Source organism: Conger conger, chromosome 15 (genome assembly GCF_963514075.1).
Source record: "Conger conger chromosome 15, fConCon1.1, whole genome shotgun sequence".
NCBI classification, from domain to species: domain Eukaryota; kingdom Metazoa; phylum Chordata; class Actinopteri; order Anguilliformes; family Congridae; genus Conger; species Conger conger.
Window position 1 is genome coordinate 41,145,064 of NC_083774.1, and position 20,510 is coordinate 41,165,573.

The 20,510-nt window shown below is 42.5% G+C and overlaps 1 protein-coding gene across 2 annotated transcripts; it reads right to left on the reverse strand.

Annotated features, from left to right (window-relative positions):
- Nucleotides 1–512: 512 nt before the first annotated feature.
- Nucleotides 513–19,985, reverse strand: pex16 (peroxisomal biogenesis factor 16). 2 transcript variants are annotated; one of them, XM_061221544.1, is made up of 12 exons: nucleotides 19,872–19,985; nucleotides 18,865–18,979; nucleotides 17,070–17,105; nucleotides 16,797–16,873; nucleotides 12,844–12,977; nucleotides 11,087–11,184; nucleotides 9,815–9,892; nucleotides 9,589–9,738; nucleotides 7,819–7,891; nucleotides 2,606–2,725; nucleotides 1,747–1,811; nucleotides 513–1,494 (listed from the first exon to the last, which is right to left on the reverse strand). In XM_061221544.1, the coding sequence occupies exons 1-12, from the start codon at nucleotides 19,884–19,886 to the stop codon at nucleotides 1,436–1,438; spliced, it is 1,020 nt and encodes a 339-aa protein (XP_061077528.1). In that variant the 5' UTR covers nucleotides 19,887–19,985; the 3' UTR covers nucleotides 513–1,435. The 2 variants fall into 2 exon arrangements, with proteins under 2 accessions (XP_061077528.1, XP_061077527.1); XM_061221543.1 differs by lacking the exon at nucleotides 19,872–19,985 and adding an exon at nucleotides 19,187–19,237.
- Between the last annotated feature and the right edge of the window lie 525 nt (nucleotides 19,986–20,510).

Below are 20,510 nucleotides of genomic sequence, written 5' to 3' on the forward strand. Positions count from 1 at the left end.
GTATCATTTTAAACCACAATATGTCTCAGTAGATATTCAGTAATATTAGTAGATATTCTTATTGACTGGGAAAGTAGTTGTATCAAGCTAGCATGACCCTGCAAATCATTGTAGATTGTTACACACAACGGGGGTATGTTCTACACGTTACCTATTCTTGACATACAGATATAATTAACCACAAACACACATAAAAACAAACTGTATAGTTAGAAGAATCACATTGAGTTGTAGCATTTCCTATTTTTATAGATTTTAGTCAGAGCTGAGGGAGATGCGCAGGTCAGTTGAGACGAGATGCCGCATGACTGGATGACAAACAGAGGTGCTACTGTGAACTCAACCAGTCAGTACTGGACTAGGGTCCTCAAATTCTCAACATCTTGATTAGGAAGACTAGACTGAGTTACCTAATTATTTTATACACTTACACTTTTATTCACAAAAAAAGACTAAATAAGAAAACATAATATGTTGCAGTGTCACATGAAAGAATCAGAAAGCAATAAAAACAAGTTTTACGGATTTATTGATATTATTTTCAGATGACATTCTGTATAAAAGCATTCTTGTTAAAAATTACAATACATCAGAACAGTCTTAATTCCTCAGGATCTCCTGGATTAAAACTTTCACAGTTATTTTTCATGTCCCTAGGATAAACTTAAAGGGTAATTAAACAGTTTTCACACAGTGAAAATCCCTCCCCCATTTCCACAAATTTCCAGCTGCTTCCAGTTAGGTTTATGACCCTATGGAAAAGTTTAGTTATAATTTTAATGGAGCTCCTATGGGTTGTAAAATTGGCTCCATTATTTTGTCTCACTTAATACTTATGATGTCCTAATGTATCCATCTGTTCAACATGACCAACTTTCCAGCAAGAGAACAAGGAACTGAGAACTTGTGACATCTGATGAGCTTACCCATGTGGTCACTGAACTGATTTGTGGTATTCCTTGATTAACTTTCCCATGCAATGGCAAGAAGTCAATTGTTTACTGCTAACAGGCAATCACAAACAAAATTACAGAAAGAAGAAATGAATGCAAAGATTCACGATGAGCCACATCAGAAACAAGGCAGAGATACTGGAGCAAATTTATGCAAATCTACAAAAAGTAATCCACAACAAAGAGCAAATGTATGAATTTATGTTCATTAAGATGATGGAAAATATCCAGAGAACTCATGACCAAGTGACTGTAAAAGAGAAGAGAGTTGACCACATACACTTCAGACAGTAAAAAGTATCAAAGCACTTGGAACAAGTTGCTTGTAAAATTCATCTACACTCATCTATGGACATCTCGGAAACTGTCAGAATTCAGTGTTGGGTGGTGTTGGGCGAGGATCGACCGTCTTGCAGTCCCTTTAGACTTCTGAAGGATTTCCTGTAATACATATAGGCCTAGTACTTCCTACCTTGACAACTTCACCCCCAATTATAAAAGTAAATCTTTTGCCAAACTGGTAGGTATTCCATCAGTGGACCTGTACAAATAGAAACAAAGTGAAACAACAAAATTAGTGATATTGGGTCTCCTCAGTGCAAGATGGGGAAAGTTCTGTAGGACATAATTACCATTGAATTTTGCTTTTCATTTTGTATCATAAACATATCCAGTATTTAATAAAACGCATTTAAACAATGCTTCAAACTGACATACATGGAACTTGAGAAATGCCTTTCAATGCAAATATAATGCAACTTCACACAGCCAAACAGGACAGAATTATACTTACGTGCAACAAAGCCCACACCTGGGATATAATTAGATAAAAAGCGCAGTAGAAACAGAATCTTCGCCCTGTTCAAAAGGAGAGAAATATTGTCTTAGCAAGCCAAATGACATGCTTCCTCAGATTACCCTTATGAACACTGCTGCAATCACATTCTTGGCAAATTGCAGTATTTCATTAGACATGTGGAAGTAATCATGTTGGTATAGAGCCTTACTCTGGGGTTATGGGGTGATTGTGTGAGTGTAGTAGGGCCTTACTCTGGGGTTATGGGGTGATTGTGTGAGTGCAGTAAGGCCTTACTCTGGGGTTATGGGGTGATTGTGTGAGTGCAGTAAGGCCTTACTCTGGGGTTATGGGGTGATCGTGTGACTGCATTAGGGCCTTACTCTGGGGTTATGGGGTGATCGTGTGACTGCATTAGGGCCTTACTCTGGGGTTATGGGGTGATCGTGTGACTGCATTAGGGCCTTACTCTGGGGTTATGGGGTGATCGTGTGACTGCATTAGGGCCTTACTCTGGGGTTATGGGGTGATCGTGTGACTGCATTAGGGCCTTACTCTGGGGTTATGGGGTGATCGTGTGACTGCATTAGGGCCTTACTCTGGGGTTATGGGGTGATCGTGTCACTGCATTAGGGCCTTACTCTGGGGTTATGGGGTGATCGTGTGACTGCATTAGGGCCTTACTCTGGGGTTATGGGGTGATCGTGTGACTGCATTAGGGCCTTACTCTGGGGTTATGGGGTGATCGTGTGACTGCATTAGGGCCTTACTCTGGGGTTATGGGGTGATCGTGTGACTGCATTAGGGCCTTACTCTGGGGTTATGGGCTGCTCGTGTGGGTGTAGTAGGGCCTTACTCAGAGTATCTGTCGTAGAATGGGGAGCGGAGCAGGTAGTAGAGCAGCAGGAATGCTCGCCGTCTCATCTCCGCCCTTTCCCGACGGTTCAGTGACTTCACATCATTCATCAGGCCAAAGCTTTGGAAAACAGAGTTACAGTACATCAATACTACCTCCAAGGCCACATGTTTACCTCACAGCAAAATCAAAATGAGCTTTTACATCAATTTAGCCAAGAACTACACAAACATGTCTAAAATTACAAAAATATATATATAATTCTAATATTCGTATATTTTCACACCAAAGCTCCTCCACTTCCTGGAAAAGTATTTTAATTTAGATTTTACATCAGTGAATACCAGTGGGCGTGTATGACAATTAAATAATTTTATTTTAAATCAGTTTTCCCTTCCTCTCCAATTAATATCCTTTAATAATAATAATAATAGATTTTATTTGTGGGCGCCTTTCAGAGCACTCAAGGACACCTTACAAGACACAGTAAAAACATCATACAAAAACTAATCAATCAATAGCACCGACATGTTATATACAACAAGACATATAAAATTATCAACATAAAACATAAAACTCATCAATCAGGGTCAGGTTAAATATGCCAGTGTGAAAAGGTGTGTCTTGAGTCTAGATTTAAAAGTGAGGAGAGTGTCAATGTTGCGAATGTCTTGTGGCAGAGAGTTCCAGAGGCGGGGGGCAGAACGACTAAAGGCTCTAGATCCCATGGTGGTCAGGCGGGGGGCAGATGGTGTGGCAAGTAAGGAGGCAGAGGAGGATCTGAGAGTACGTGAGGGAATGTGGCTATTACATTACATTACATTATTGGCATTTGGCAGACGCTCTTATCCAGAGCGACGTACAACAAAGTGCATACCCAATGCTATGGAGGAGTTCAGAGAGATATGAAGGTGCCATGTTATGAAGGGCTTTGAATGTGAGCAGCAAGATCTTAAAATCAATACGGGATTTAACTGGGAGCCAATGAAGTTGCTGGAGAACTGGAGTGATGTGATCAATGGAAGGAGTTCTGGTGATGATACGGGCAGCCGAGTTCTGGACCAGTTGAACTTTATGGAGACACTTGCGTGAAAGACCAAAGAGGATGGAGTTGCAATAATCAATACGGGATGTAACCAGGGCGTGGACAAGAATGGCAGTGCTGGTAGGTGTAAGTGATGGGCGAAGACGATTAATATTGCGTAAGTGGAAGTATGCAGACCGAGTAACATTATTGATGTGTTTTTCAAAGGATAATGTGCTGTCAAGGATGACACCCAGACTCTTAACCTGAGGGGAAGGGGAGACTGTGGAGTTGTCAATGGTGAGGGAGAAACTGTCAGATTTAGCCAAAATGGATTTGGTGCCAACGAGGAGAACCTCTGTTTTTTCACTGTTGAGCTTTAGAAAGTTGATTGAGAACCAGGATTTCCAGCAAGCAATTGGAGAGGGAAGTGGGCGGAAGAGCGGAGGTGGGCTCAGTGGACAGATAGAGCTGGGTGTCATCCGCGTAGGAATGAAACTGAATCCCATATTTCCTGAAAATATTGCCAAGGGGTAGGAGATAAATAATAAATAGGAGGGGGCCCAAAACAGAACCCTGGGGAACACCGGTGGTTACTGGAGTGGGCTGTGATTTCAGGTTTTTGAGTTGGACAAACTGAGTGCGGCCAGAGAGGTATGATGTAAACCAGACAAGAGAGGTGCCAGTGATTCCAAGTGATGCTAGTCTCTCAAGGAGGATGTTATGTGAGATGGTATCAAAGGCTGCAGACAGATCGAGAAGGACAAGTATGGTTAAAAGCCCAGAATCAGCTGCCATTAATAGATCATTTGTGATTTTCACCAGGGTTGTCTCCGTACTGTGGAAGGAGCGAAAACCAGATTGGAATTGCTCAAACAGATTATTGTTGGTCATGTGGGCTTGTACCTGGGCTGCAACTATTTTTTCAAGTATCTTGGTAAGAAATGGTAAATTTGAAATGGGGCGAAAATTACTCAAATTGTTAGGGTCTGCACCGGGTTTCTTGAGTATAGGAGTTATTGCAGCTGTTTTGAGAGATGAGGGAACAAGACCAGAGGTAAGGGAGGAATGTATGATAGCAGTGATTAAAGAGGACAGAGAAGGTAGACAGGCTTTCACTAGGTGAGTAGGGAGGGGGTCTAGCTGACAGGTAGATGATTTAGATTTGCGGATGAGACCAGATATTTCACCCACAGTTGGAAGTTCAAAATTAGATAGAGAGGAAAGCACAGAAACATCAGAAGGGGAGTAGAGTGAACTGTATGTCGTGTTAATAGAAGACGTCAATTGCTGGTGGATATTTTCAATCTTGGCATCAAAAAAGGTCATGAAAGTATTACACTGAGCAGTAGAGTACATATGAGGAGCAAGAGTGTCTGGAGGCCGTAAGATAGTCTTAACCGTGGAGAACAGGGCTCTTGTGTTCCCTTCACCCATCCTAATTAGATTTGCATAGTAGGCACATTTTGCAGTGGACAGAGCATCTTTATAGCTAAGTATGTGACTATCATGCATATCTTTGTGCACAACAAGGCCAGTTTTAGCATAAAGGCGTTCCAGGCGACGACCTTTAGTTTTAAACTGGCGTAGCTCAGGTGTAAACCAAGGTGCAGAATGGGTAAAGGAGACAGACCGGGTTTTTAACGGAGCATGGGCATTAAGAAGACTATGGAGTTCATCATTGTAGAATGAGACCAGTTCATCAGGAGTGGATAAATTGTCTTTGCTAGGAAGGTTATCAATTCCACTGGATAGAGCAGATAAGTCAATATTATTGATGTTACGAAATGAGATGGAACGTAACATATTTGTTTTGGGTAATTTTAAGCTGACATTGAAGGATACAAACTTATGATCAGAAATGGGCAAATCAGATGCAGTACAATTAAGGGGAGTTACACCAGAGCAGCAAACCAGATCAAGAATGTGACCTTTAGAGTGGGTAGGGAAATCAATATATTGTTGTAATCCAGAGCTGTCCAAGCAAGATGTAAAGTCCTTTGTAAGAGTATTGTTGACATTGTCCATGTGAATATTAAAATCCCCAAGCAGTATTATATTAGGGGACAGGGAGCATAAGGAGGTTAGAAAAGCAGAGAATTCGTTTAGGAATTCACGACTGGGCTTGGGTGGTCGATACACAGTAACTAGTATAGTAGGAGTTGGCCCATTGATTTGGAGGGCCACGGACTCGAATGACCTATGCACGGGGACAGTTAGAGAAGAGACTTTCCACTTCTCATTGTAGAGTATAGCGAGCCCGCCCCCCCTGCCAGAGGGGCGGGGTTGACAGATGTAAACAAACCCAGGAGGGATAGTTTGATTAAGCTGCGAAAAGTCATTGGGTTGCTGCCACGTCTCAGTTAGACACAAGAAATCAAACTTACGATCTTTCAGTAGGTCATGGAGTAGAAGTCCCTTGTTGGTTAGCGAGCGGATGTTAAACAACCCGAAGTTGAGGTTGTTTTTGTTGGGTTTGACGCTAGCGTTAGCCGACCTGGCTAGGCTAACCAGCACACTACTCCGTCCGCCGGTGGGCTTTCTTGCGGGACGCGGAATGGAAGACCAGAAGGATCGTATTGGTTTTGTGTCATCATGATGGAAGCTCCGTCTGGAACTTCGGTGGATGTATTTCCTACGGAAATGCCAAGCAATATCCAGGTGACGATGCAGCCCCTGTGGTGGCTCAGAGAGGTGGAATCGCAGTTGGAAAAGTTCCGCTGCCGTATATTGAAGAAGCGGTGTTACTGGATGTGATATGAAGAATAAAGTAATCCAGACGGACATAATCCATACAAGCAGCCTGTTGATCCACATTGTTGCCCCGGTGTTGTACCAACCCTCCAGAGCAGGGGAGGAGACGGATCCAATGGCCGCCAACAGGTAAAAATTTAAAGTCCAAAACACACCGAGTTACACACCGAAATGAAAGTTTAAAACGGCAAAACAGGTTTCTACCTGCTTGCTACTGTTCATTAGCTTAAGAGCGCAGTAGAAACTACAGCAATCAATAAAAGAAATTGTGACAACTATGCTAATTCTTCCGCCTCCTCATTAGGCGTCAGTCAAATTGACTCCCTGCCCTTCAACAATTCCCCCCAAAAGGTGTTTCACTCATACGTTATATCGCGGAAGCTAGTGCTGCTCTAATTTCTGTTTTACTGAGACTTTAAGGGAAAAAAGCCCCCAAACCACATTATCACAATCTCTAGATTGTTACTTGGTAGTGTTTACTGTGGCAGTAAATATACACTCAGTGAGCACTTTATTTTATTAGATTTATTTTTTTAGACTTAAGTCTTCTGCTGCTGTAGCCTATCCACTTAGAGGTTCGACATGTTGTGTGTTCAGAGATACTCTTCTGCATACCACTGTTGTAATGTGTGATTATTTGTGTTACTGTCACCTTCCTGTCAGCTTCGACCAGTCTGGCCCTTCTCCTTTAACCTCTCTCATTAACAATGCGTTTTTGCCCGCAGAACTGCTGCTGACTGCATTTTTTGGTTTTTATCTGTAAACTAGAGACTGTTGTGGTTGAAAATCCCAGGAGATCAGCAGTTTCTAATATACTCAAACCACCCTCTCTGGCACCAACAATAATTACACGGTCAAAGTCACTTAGATCGCATTTCTTTCCCATTCTGACATTAGGTCTGAAAAACAGCTGAACCACTTGATTAAATATTTGCATTAAGAAGCTGGTGTACAGGATTACCGAATAAAGTGATCACTGAGTGTAGTTTGACTCATGTTATGAACACAAATTTGTTGAGTTTGGCAAGACCAGTCTCTCACCTTGGCATTGTAATACAATTCCCCTAAAGCATTTCTCAAACAAACTCATAAATGTACAGTACCTGTATGTAATCAACTATCTGAAGCAAACACAAGGCAATGGAAATGGCAGCACACTTTAATGATAAAGTTTAAAAACATCATATTGACCCACTAAATTATTCAGTTGACAGAGATAGGAGATTGATTTTCTAATTGTAAAGAAGATGAAGTAGGAGATATCAGAAATACCTAGGTACATGTACTTTTTGTATTACACAACAACGGAATTCTTGCCAAAATCATGACGGATCCTTGTTGAAATCAAATTTGCAAAGTATGAAAATACAAGCAGCATACAGCTTTTTATTTTATATATAATGCTATGGACGGAAATGGAATAGGCGGGCATTACCTTGTTACTTCAATGATTCCAGAGATGAGCCATGGCTTCCAGGATTTCCTGCCACAAATCCCTAAACAGAGCACTGGGCGGAAAATGCGTCTTAAGGGAGAAAACGACATTCCTTTTGAAACAACACGCTTGAACTGTCGACTGAATCTTGTGATTCCATGATCTTATTTGGGGGAGACCAAGACCATAACTGTTATTAACTTTGGATGGTCTACAGCTTTCAGCAGCTTTGTAATACATATGATATATGAGGACCGTGTAAACCTGGTCCTGGTGGGGCCCCCCCAAGGTCTGCTGGATTCCTGTTCACGTTAAGATCTGCATCCTAAGCAAGTGTCAAGAAACAGTTATGGCAGAAAAGGGAGGGCATAGTGTAGCATTTTCATACTGATCCTCCTGACATTCTTATGTCCTATATGGGCTGAATGGCATGTTTGTGTTGTCCTATACTCTCACTAAATAAAACAAAACTGCATGTATAAAACCATAATGTTGGACACATTCATGTTTTGCTACAACTGCTTCTTCCAGATGTATTCCTGGTTCACCCGAGAGTTTCTCCAGGGAAACACAATAACACTGGGCTTCCTATTTACAGTGAACTCCAGAATTATTGGCACACTTAATTTAAAAAAAAACATTGATAATGATCTATATTTTAAGTTCAAACATCCAAGAAAACTATATACTTTTATTACAATTCACTTACTCTTATGTTTCTATGTTCTTTATGTAATAATCTCAGTAATATAAGTATTTTTTTCTGAAAACTACAGTTTTGTGGTGCTGAAATGATTGGCACCCCAAACAATTACTGTAAATAAAATCAATCAAAGTGAACTATACTGTGTCATTCCATCACTTTGTTTCACTGGAGCATAAAAATTACGTAACAAACATGCAAAGTCCCCTTGTCAACCATCAGCATGGGAAAAGCCAAAGAACTGTCAATTCAGAAGACACTCATGAGAATTGTCCATCACATGTCAGGAAATGGGTACAAAAAAAGCGGAAGGGCATAAGTAACCCAAGGATTGCAGTTTAAGAATTGCGAGAATGGGGTCTTTGCGTCACCAATTTAAAAAAAAGTCACTGGCACCTCCATACCAGCAAACTCTTTGGAAGGGTGGCACAAAGGCAGCTCTTACGGAGTACAACAAACAAAAAACAAGCATCTGGAATTATACCTGGAAGAGAGTGCTATGGCCAGATGAGACCAAAATTAAATGTTTTGGCCATACACACCATCAACATGTTTGCTGGCAAAATGGAATCCATACAAGGAGAAGTGTCTCATTCCTACTGTCAAATATGGTGGTGGGTCATTGACATTTTGGAGATAAGATAAATGGCACAATTAATTAAACCAGGAAATCCAGGCAGAAAATCTGGTTGCCACTGCTAGGAAGTGGAGTCTTGGACTTGGTAGATTGTCCACCTGAACAATGACTCCAAGCATATATTAAAATCCACACAGAAAGGCTGAAGTAAAAACAACAACCATGTTCTGCAATGGCCATCTCAGTCTCCAGACGTCCTGGAATGGCCCATTATTTCATCGTTAACAGCACATTTTGTCAAGATTCATCAGGGGCGCCAATAATTCTGGAGCTCACTGTACTGACCTCGCAGAATCCACTTCACCACTGCCGACTGCAAGATACAGCTGCTGATTGGCTGCTGTTTTAGTGCGAAGGACAGCTCAAGAACCTTCTAGAACGGGGTGCTGCTGGAAATAGCGGGCGGCATGAGGAGGCGGGAGAAGGATACGGTGGACCAGGGGCCGCCCAATGTACAACGACTCCGCCACGGTCTCCAGCAGCCCCAGAGGGGTGGGGCCAGGGTGAAGCTCCTCCTTCGGGGTGGCCACCATTTGCTCTGGCCGGTGCACCCCCCACAGGCGGGCATGCGGAGAGGGGGCTAAGGCACAGACAGTTTCAGGACATGAGCTCTCAAAAGGTCGATTGCACTGGGTGGTGCAAACAGGGAGGCTTACCGCTGCCTAACGGACGCATGGCTCTTCCAGACCGCTGACCCACAAAGACCGGATCCTCCTGCTGATTCAGGTTTTCCCCTAATGCAGACCCAGACATGCTCAGTTAACCAAGAGAGACTGGCGCAATAAGAGAAGTCAAATGCAGAATCGACAGACCTAGCAGCTAATATTACAGCTTGGGCATGGCGATATTAGTTTGTCGGCCTGAAGTCTTAAAGGCAGACCTAGCTTGTTTCTCCATTACCTCAACCAAACTGATTCTCACCCACCCCATCTGGTTCAGTTTAGATCCTGAAGAAAGTGTAGAAAGTTTTATTCAATACAATATCTAGCAAGCTAGCTAAAATAACGAATGCTGCTAGCATCGTTTTTGGTGTAATTGTGTACCGAGTGTGAGCGGGTCTATGTCTCGTAGAAAATACAATAAAAACAATATATTTATCATCCGCACACTGACGCAGCATTTATAAAAACAGAAACTGATCTGGCCTCCACCCACACTGGAGATCGTATTAAGAAGGGGGGGGGATTTATAATTCAGGGTTTGGTTCTGTAATCCAGCATATTGGATTAGAATGTACTGGAGTACAGAGCAAAATAACCTTATACCACTCTACTACAGCCATAGGGAACAAGCCATGTACCACTCTACCACAGCTATAGGGAGCTAACCATAAATGGTTGGCATTTATATAGCGGCTTTATCCAAAGCGCTGTACAATTGATGCTTCTCATGCACCCATTCGTACACACACTCACACACCGACGGCGATTGGCTGCCATGCAAGGCGCCGACCAGCTCGTCAGGAGCATTTGGGGGTTAGATGTCAACCCGACTGCTCTTACTGCCTGAGCCATGTCGCCCTTATCGCTAACCATGTACCACTCTACCACAGCTATAGGGAGCTAACCATGTACCACTTACTACAGTTATAGAGAATTAACCATGTACCACTACTACAGCTATAGGGAGCTAACCATGTACCACTCTACTACAGCTATAGGGAACAAGCCATGTACCACTCTACTACAGCTATAGGGAGCTAACCATGTACCACTCTACTACAGCTATAGGGAGCTAACCATGCACCACTCTACTACAGCTGTAGGGAGCTAACCATGTACCACTCTACTACAGCTGTAGGGAGCTAACCATGTACCACTCTACTACAGCTATAGTGAACAAGCCATGTACCACTCTACTACAGCTATAGGGAGCTAACCATGTACCACTCTACTACAGCTATAGGGAGCTAACCATGTACCACTCACCTCTGTTCAGCTGCATCTCTCTGTCCAGGGGGGCGATGGGAGGGGACGTCTGGATGCCAGACTTGTAGCAGAACAGCAGCAGGATGCGCAGGATGGCTCTGGAACACAGAGGAGACATACATACCCTCAGATTAGATCACAGGTCATCAGCTTCTCCACCCTTTCCATCTCGACGGAAGCACTGAAAACCTTTGAACATTGCATGTGTCATGCCCACACCTGTGGGAGCGGATCCTAACGGCGAGCAATTACTATTTCCCCCTCATGAGGTTTCTTTGTTGTTTTCTCTTCAGTTCATTATTTCTCTCATGTTCTAGAACATTCATTCATTCATTCATTCATTCATTCATTGGTGCAACCCCTTCCAAATGGTGATTGGAAGGGGAATTGGGGATGACCCCCTGTGTCCTGATTGGGCACTGGCAGGAACTCCAAGATGGCGGCAAAAGCGGGTAGGTGTGCGAATGCAAAGACGGTTACTGTTTATTTCCTGAATTTACCCCCTTCTCTCTGTAATATACAGTGCTTTAAAGGAGCACTGTCACGCTTTTTTCAGTTGAGGTTATTTGGATTAAATGGTTAAATTATGTGTGCAGGCATTTCTAAAATCACCGTCAGTGTAGCCGTTTACTAAATATGGGGCAAAACTTGTCCGTCATATCGCTCAGGCTAGCCAAGGTAGGTTTCATGATATTTGTACGCTAACTTTATCGTATTTTCCGTGTGTCATGTGATCACCCAGATGGGTGCCCGCCCATAAACCAGTCTCTGCGTTCAAGGGTGGAGTTTCAGTGCCCGTTACCTTCTGGGTAACACAGGCTGCAGATTCAAGCCAAACTTTTTGAGAAGTTTTGCCCCATATTTTGTAAACGGCTACACTGACAGTGTACTGATGCTCCACACATTTAGGCATTTAATCAAAATAAGCTCTACTGGAAAAAGCATGACAGTGCCCCTTTAAGAAAATGCTTTTCAACCAAACTAAACAAATAACACATTACACACTTCAGGCTTAAAACATTACTTTTTAAATGAATTAATACTTTCATGGCACTGTATGCGCATCTTAGACTGATAAAGAGGAGTAGCAAATTTGGTCAACAAACAAAAGCCACAAGCAGAAAACTTTTTAATGGAAATTGGATTTAGAAAAGATACTTTGAATGTGCCCTTTATTTGTAGCGCAACCTAGTGGCCAATTGACTGGGCATCTAATGGCCCACTTACGCTCATGTCCTATCATTCAATGTCTCACAGAAATTGGGATTTGAAATTTCTCTCTGGGATTTTCTTGACAAATAACAAAATATCTTCAGAACTATTCAGGACGTTGTATATGAGCATACTGATAAGGACCATGCTGGACAATTCAGTTTGGTCTGTCCAGCTTAAAAGCTGTCTGAGGAGGAGTTAGTGGCCACAATTCTGTAATACGAAGTTACCTGTTGGATAAGAATAGTGTGCTGCTTTCCAATCAAACTCATAAGCTCACCGATTGTTAACAACCGTATGCGGGTTTCACAATCACACTGCTTTACAGTTAATAGAATCATTGACATTAATCCTTTGCTGACTGAAAAATTAATTGGTCAGTTAGAAGATGGATTGAATTTTCAACCAAAACTTGGTTTTCAGCTAAAGATTTATACCAGTCTATGTTAAACTTAGGCAAAACTCTTCATGTTGTTGCAAGTGGATTCAACAAGACCAAAAAAGGTAAAAAGCAGAGAGTCACTGACATAACACAAGCTGCTTACTTGGAGATCTGAATGAGGACGATGACAAGCCAGCGACCCCCTTCACCCCAGAGTTTGCTGGCTCCCATTTCAATGAAAACCTCCATATGTTCCACCACAGTCAGCCAGGTGAGAAGTCTCTGCTGGGACAAAGACTAGAGAGGGACACACCCAGAGAGGCCCCGTCAGACCAGGCGCTCAGAGGCCCCGTCAGACCTGGCCCTCAGAGGCCCCGTCAGACCTGGCCCTCAGAGGCCCCGTCAGACCTGGCCCTCAGAGGCCCCGTCAGACCTGGCGCTCAGAGGCCCCGTCAGACCTGGCCCTCAGAGGCCCCGTCAGACCAGGCCCTCAGAGGCACCGTCAGACCAGGCCCTCAGAGGCACCGTCAGACCAGGCCCTCAGAGGCACCGTCAGACCAGGCCCTCAGAGGCCCCGTCAGACCAGGCCCTCAGAGGCCCCGTCAGACCAGGCCCTCAGAGGCCCCGTCAGACCTGGCCCTCAGAGGCCCCGTCAGACCTGGCCCTCAGAGGCCCCGTCAGACCAGGCCCTCAGAGGCCCCGTCAGACCAGGCCCTCAGAGGCCCCGTCAGACCTGGCCCTTTGAGACCCTGTCAGGGCCAGGTCTGATAGGGCCTCCAAGGCACAACTCTAGTACCCATGTTGACAAACACAAATAACAGATTCCAAAGGCAATCAAAAGCCTACAATCAAGACTAGATACGGAAATATTTCTAATACCAGCATGAAGGAAGAAACTGAATACACTTGACTGTTCAGAAGGAGAGAGAAGCCAGCTCTCAAAAGTTAGCATTCAATACTCAAAGCCTCATTGACCACAGTGCACACTAGTGACACCTGCTGGTAATATAATGTAGAGCTGCAGAATTATTTTTTCACTTGCTGTAGTGCAGAAACATTACTGACAAGTACTGTAGTAGCAAAGTGTACTACTGGTGTAAGCAATGAAGTTTCTCATGGTATCGCTTTATGATATACTCCAAACCTACATTAATAATTAAGCTACGTTTGTTGATTTAACTATTCCCTTCTAATTTCTATTATATATAATATACAGGTGCATCTCCTGGAGACGTTTTTTTTTCCATAATTGAATTAAAAAAGTGGAACTTTCATATATTCTAGATTCATTACACAAAGTGAAATATTTCAAGCCTTTAAAAATCTTTAAAAAAGTAAATAAATAAAAAAATTCTAAATCCTGTATCTCAGAATATTAGAATATTACATAAGAAAAAAAGGATTTAGAAATGCATCAATGTGGTGTGGCATAGAGGCAATCAGCCAGTGGCACTGCTGAGGTGTTATGAAGCCCAGGTTGCTTTGATAGCGGCCTTCAGCTCGTCTGTATTGTTGGGTCTGGTGTCTCTCATCTTCCTCTTGACAATACCCCATAGATGCTCTATGGGGTTCAGGTCAGGCCAGTTGGCTGGCAAATCAAGCACAGTAATACCATGGCCAGCAAACCAGTTACTAGTAGTTTTGGCACTGTGGGCAGGTGCCAAGTCCTGCTGGAAAAGAAAATCAACATCTCCATAAAGCTTGTCAGCAGACGAAGTGCTCTAAAATATCCTGGCTGCGTTGACTCTAGACTTGATAAAACACAGTGGACCAACACCAGCAGATGACATGGCACCCCAAATCATCACTGACTATGGAAACTTCACACTGGACTTAAAGCAACTTGGATTATGTGCCTCTCCACTCTTCCTCCAGACTCTGGGACCTTGATGTCCAAATGGAATGCTAAATTTACTTTCATCTGAAAAGAGGACTTTGGACAACTGAGCAACGGTCCTGTTCTTTTTCTCCTTAGCGCAGGTAAGACGCTTCTGATGTTGTCTCTGGTTCAGGAGTAGCTTGACACTAGGAATGCAACATTTGTAGCCCATTTCCTGGACACGTAGACCTGTGCGTGGTGGCTCTTGATGCACTGACTCCATCCTCAGTCCACTCTTTGTGAAGCTCCCCCAAGTTCTTGAATCGGCTTTTCTTGACAATCCACTCAAGGCTGAGGTCATCCCTGTTGCTTATGCACCTTTCCTTACCACACCTTTCCCTTCCAGTCGACTTTCCATGAATATGCTTTGATACAGCACTCTATGAACAGCCAGCCCTTTCAGCAATGACCTTCTGTGGCTTACCGTCCTTGTGGAGGGTGTGAATGAGTGTCTTCTGGACAACTGTCAAGTCAGCAGTCTTCCCCATGATTGCCCGACCAAGTATTGACTGCTTTTCAGAAGGTCAACATTTCTCCATTATAAATCCTTTTTTTTTTTGGATTGGTCTTATGTCTTTTTTTTTTTCTTTTTTTTGGGGGGGGGGGGGGATACTGGATTTTTATTAGCTGTAAGCTGTACTCATCAAGATTAAAACAAAAAAAGGCATTAAATATTTCACTTTATGTCTAATGAATCTAGAATGAGTTTCACTTTTAGAATTAAATTAAGGAAAAAATAATAATAATAATTTCCGCAATATTCAAATTTTTTTAGATGAACCTGTATGTTTAATTCAACAAGTTAGATAATGGGTCAATAATACAATTATGTGACTGCTGACTACAAAATGGAAAATGCTTGTTCAAGCAATGGTCCTGTCCCGCCTGGACTATTGCAATTCTCTGCTGGCTGGCCTTCCAGCATCTGCCATCAGACCCCTACAACTCATCCAGAATGCTGCACCCGTCTGGTATTCAATGTTCCCAGACATTCACATGTCACCCCCCTGCTCAGCAACCTCCACTGGCTGCCTGTTATGGCTCGCATCAAATTTAAAACTTTGGTGCTCGCATACCAGGCAGTTAAAGGATCAGCCCCTGTGTATATTCAATCCCTTATCAAGACCTATACACCAACAAGACCCCTCCGTTCTGCCACTTCGTGCCGTCTGGCGCCTCCCCCTCGCCACACCTGCACTTCACGCTCACGGCTGCTGTCTGTCCTGGTCCCACGGTGGTGGAATGACCTCCCGGTGAATGTCAGAACGGCAGAGTCTCTGACCTCCTTCAAGCGCAGACTGAAGACCCATCTCTTCAGGCTACACCTTTCCCTCCCCAACTCACAATCACTGTGATTAGCCTTAGACCGTAATGGCACTTATGTATAGATATCGTTACTTGTATAGGTATTGTTGTTTTTATTGGCTGTTGTTGTATTCTAGCTGCCAACAGTGGTATGCTAGTTTGAATGTTGATTGTACTCTTCAAGGGTTCTGAATTTCTGTATGTTTACACTAGGACTCGGAACTGTACTGTCCTCTCAGGTCTACTTTTGCACTTGTTCTTGTGATTGATTTGCACTTCATTGTACGTCGCTCTGGATAAGAGCGTCTGCTAAATGCCACGTAATGTAATGTAATGTAATGAGGGACAATTTGTGTGGGTTCAACTGGGCAGTCAAGGTTCTTAAGGAGCTGAAAAGTGGGGGTTTGTGTCCTCGTATCTACAACCCAAAACTCAAAACGAACCTATGAGGCGGTCCACACAAAACGAGTCCTTGTTTATCATCGGTCACGTGATTTTCTGAAAATGATACATGCCTCGTGGGGCTTCAGGGAAAACTGACATACGTACTCGACACATGCCTCGGAGCCTCAGTACCATTTGTGACATCACAGTCTGCACTTGAACCTCACAGTCATCATCTCATTTCAAATCCAATGTGCAGAGCCAATAGGACGTTTGGAATTGTGCCATTGTCCACATACATACGGACTGCCTTGTATGTACTCATAATAGGAATGGGAAACTATAACTATATAGGAACTATAGTGGAGCCAATCGCACTGGCACTAGACAGCAATGTCTCTCCTTCCCAAGAAAGTCACGAGAATGAATGGCTTCCCACATAACTCACTGCAGGACATGCATTACAAGCCATAACCAAACAAATTAATAACAAGTAATGTGTAGACTTCTGAGCAGTTCCCTGCACCAGCAGAGACAGCTGCACTCACCACAGGTAGGGTCTGACAAAGGCCTCTTCGCAGAATCCCATCATTCAGCAGGACCAGCAGGTTGGAGGCAGAGTAAACTGGAGAACAGAAAAACAGCACATAAAACACACCTACAGAACACTGCAGAACAGACACACAAAGCACATAAGACACTCACAGGGATAAATAATGTGCCGTAAGTGAAGTAAAACAGAGACAACATAGAACTCTAGTTTAGAAAGCTGCCTCTTGAGTGCTTAAATTCCAATGATTCCTGTCCCCATGAAGACTTACCCAGCTCTGAAAGTTCATGTGAATCGGCAAACCGTCCTGAAACAAAAGAATTTCTCACTTATTCTTTTTTAATTGTAAACATTTTCAAGAGTGCTTTCTGTATTCGGACAGTTACACCATTTTTGTTGTTTTGGCTCCACCACACAGGACAGGAAATGATGAATATGAGGTTAACGTGCTGACCGTCAGATCTAATTTCAGGGTGTATTTTACATCGGCATCAGGTGATGAGTTGGAATTACATCCTTTTTTTTAATAAACAACCCTGGCCCTTTTGGACACCATAAGTAATTGGACAAATTGACATAATATATAAACCCATCCACACAATCTTTGGAGGGGTTACTATCAGGTAGGCTCCTGATTGTATGAATTACTAATGTCAACACACATGCAGAAACCAAATTCATCCATCAAAGACAAAACAATGTTTTTTTCAGTTTTAATTTCCAGTAGAATATTCTATGAATGTGAATTTGGAGGTGGGAATGAACACTAACAGTTTAGACTCAAATAAGCAAGAAAGCATGGAGACAAATCTAACAACTGTGGTACCTTTGATGATTTTGAGTTGGTTCTCATTAATCACAAGCTTGTTTTCAATTAAGACAGAACTAAATGCATTTTTTTCCCCCCCAAGAAAATAAATGGGGAATACAAGTGGATGTGTCTAATGTCTGCATTCATACACTTCTATGCTTCTATACAGTCCAGAAATAAAGCGTGTTTGTCTCCTGTCGATAGAAAACCCATTCAAAAATCAACTGCCTTATCAGTATTTGATTATGATGACAGTTACATGCATGCAGCTTCTTGTCATAGTGCATTGTGTTTTATCTCAGAGGATGCATTTCTTACTAAGCATTGTATTTTACATGAAAAAGTAGGATGGTTCTCTTAAGCAAAAAGAAGGGAATTGCTTTCCATTGTGTTCATCTGCAAGGCCATACTTAATAAACACCCCCAATAGCTTTAATCTTCAATTATTTTTAAATCCAGTAACCATGGTACCAGGTCTCAGGGCCGTTAGAAACATCTCCAGATCTCCTTAGAATCTCTAGTAGCCTTCTAATTTTTCCATGTCGTATGTAGGCTACTTTCATCAATGTAAATGTTGCTGGATGTCAATGTGCGATTTAACTTTACTTGTATGTTTTTATGGTATTTTTTCGCAGGTCTCTCTTGCAAAAGAAATCTTGGCAGCGTGTAGCCTAGTGGTTAAAATACATAACTATGACCCGGTGCGGCCACGATAAGATCCGCACAGCCGATGTGCCCTTGAACTTAGTCTAAGCAACTGTAAATCGCTTTGGATATTTGTACCTGTAAAAATAAAGGATACATACAAATACAACTATAGCGTGGCAATGTTAGCAATAACCACGTCTGTTTTAGTTCAGTTAGCTGTACAGTAACCTACGTTTGTCATTATCCATATACAGGCTAACATGCTATCAATTCCATGTTGTCGTAAACAGTCTTCTGACCGTGAATAATCGCTTACTTTTTTGGGATAGATGTGACTGGAAGGGAAATCGATCGCTTTTACTGTCGCAGCACTCGACACAAAGTAGCTTTTGGTAAAAGGTCTTTCTCTATATAATTGTGCCGTCGTAGTAACACATTTCTATGCTTGCGGGTCAGGCACTCTTCGCAACACGGGCATTGCTTGTGTGAAGGTGCGGCGATGGTAATAACGATATGCTAGAATTCGCTTGCAGTCACGTTCGTCCCGAATGTAAACAAGTCGCTAGCCTCAGTAGTTCAAGATATTACATGATAGCGTTTCTCTTACCAGCAATGAGGTAAGAAAGTGTTCGCACAGTGCTCTCCAGTTGAGCCGTAGCTGCCGGGTTCTTCGTCACATAGTCTTGATATCTCTGGTAAAGACTGGCCAGTTTTTCCACACACTGCACCGACATTGTGTTGAATTATCCGTTTTTAAAACCACAACAACCTCGTAAGCTTTTCAACGAAAAACACTTCCGCGTTGATATTCTCTTCCTGGGACAGGCGGATTGGTTTCCCGTTCATGAAAGTTGATAACTAGTATATCTCAATGGTAGCTACTTATTTAAAGGGCGCGTCCCATTAGTCGAAAAATGCACACTACCCACCCTCTGTGTCCGGCATCCCGCCCTCCGCTGTCCCATTTTCGAAGTAGAGAAAGTAGACGAATAAAACGGCTTCAAACGGCCCCCCTCCACTCCTCCGGCGGAGAGCACAACCAAAGAGCTTAGAAGAACTCCTGGCTGCATCCCATTATCTTTCACTCCACCCTCCTTTACTTAATTCCCCCACTACCACTCCTCCACTCCAGCGGAAGTAGGCCTATGGTGGAGCAAAGGAATGGAATTAACTACTGAAGCAAAGGAGTGACGAGGGGGAGGGAATACAATTTGGACAAGCTTTTCAGCTTTGCCCTTATCAAGGTATATGTCCTGTGTTGAAGAAATAGCCCTATCATAATCATAATTTTATTCATAAATAAATAGCACCCGATTGGGCACATTTCCTGCCAATCAAGTCTGCCAGGGAGAAGCCACAGGGAAGAGGGATGAAAACACGAATAATTCTAACCGATGCATGCCTGGACGTGAGCACGATTTACATTTTTGTAATTTGGCAGATGTCAATGTAAATGTAAATCTTTAAGTTGCCAATTCGCTATGATCTGACTAAAAATGTTAACATTTAAACGGAACTGTTTAAGATAAAGATTGCGCAATTGCAATCCAAATTTGAACACGCTGTTATTTATTTCTTAATTAGGTGCTGTTCATGTTTAGAGGGACTACTTACCCTCATAAACCACATTTTGTCAGATAGCTATTCCAGAAAGAGTAAAAGTCCCATGTTCATTTTGTGCTTATCATGCTATATTGCAAACAATGCATACATTTTACAGAAGAATGGCATAAAAACTGGATAATTATTCTAAACTGACCAAATTAAATACTGAAGTGAATCAGTAGGCACCTAATTGGTTGTGCATTCTGACACCTGGCCGCCAAACCTAACCATTTGGAAGATAATGAAGAATTCAAAGGCAAAGCAAGTAAAACAAGGCAAACTTGTATTGTTTTGATACATTTAAGAAAACAAATTAAATTAAACACAAGTTCAACGACACAATTACGAGCCTATTAGTTAACCGTAGTCTTATATTTTTTCACCTCTTCTTATGTAGACTCATTGTTCACAAGATAATGCAATAAGCACAACATGAACATGGCCATTTTAGTCTCCATGCCATTCCAAAGCTATTTCTGTCATAATGTGGTTCAAGGTCAATAATACACCTAAAGATGAAAAGCACCTAATTAAGAAAGATTAACAACTTGTTAAAATTATTCAATGGAAAGTGGGGTTGGAACAAAAACCAGCATACATAGGGGTACTCCCGGACTGAATTTTGGAACTACTGGTTTAGGCTGCAGA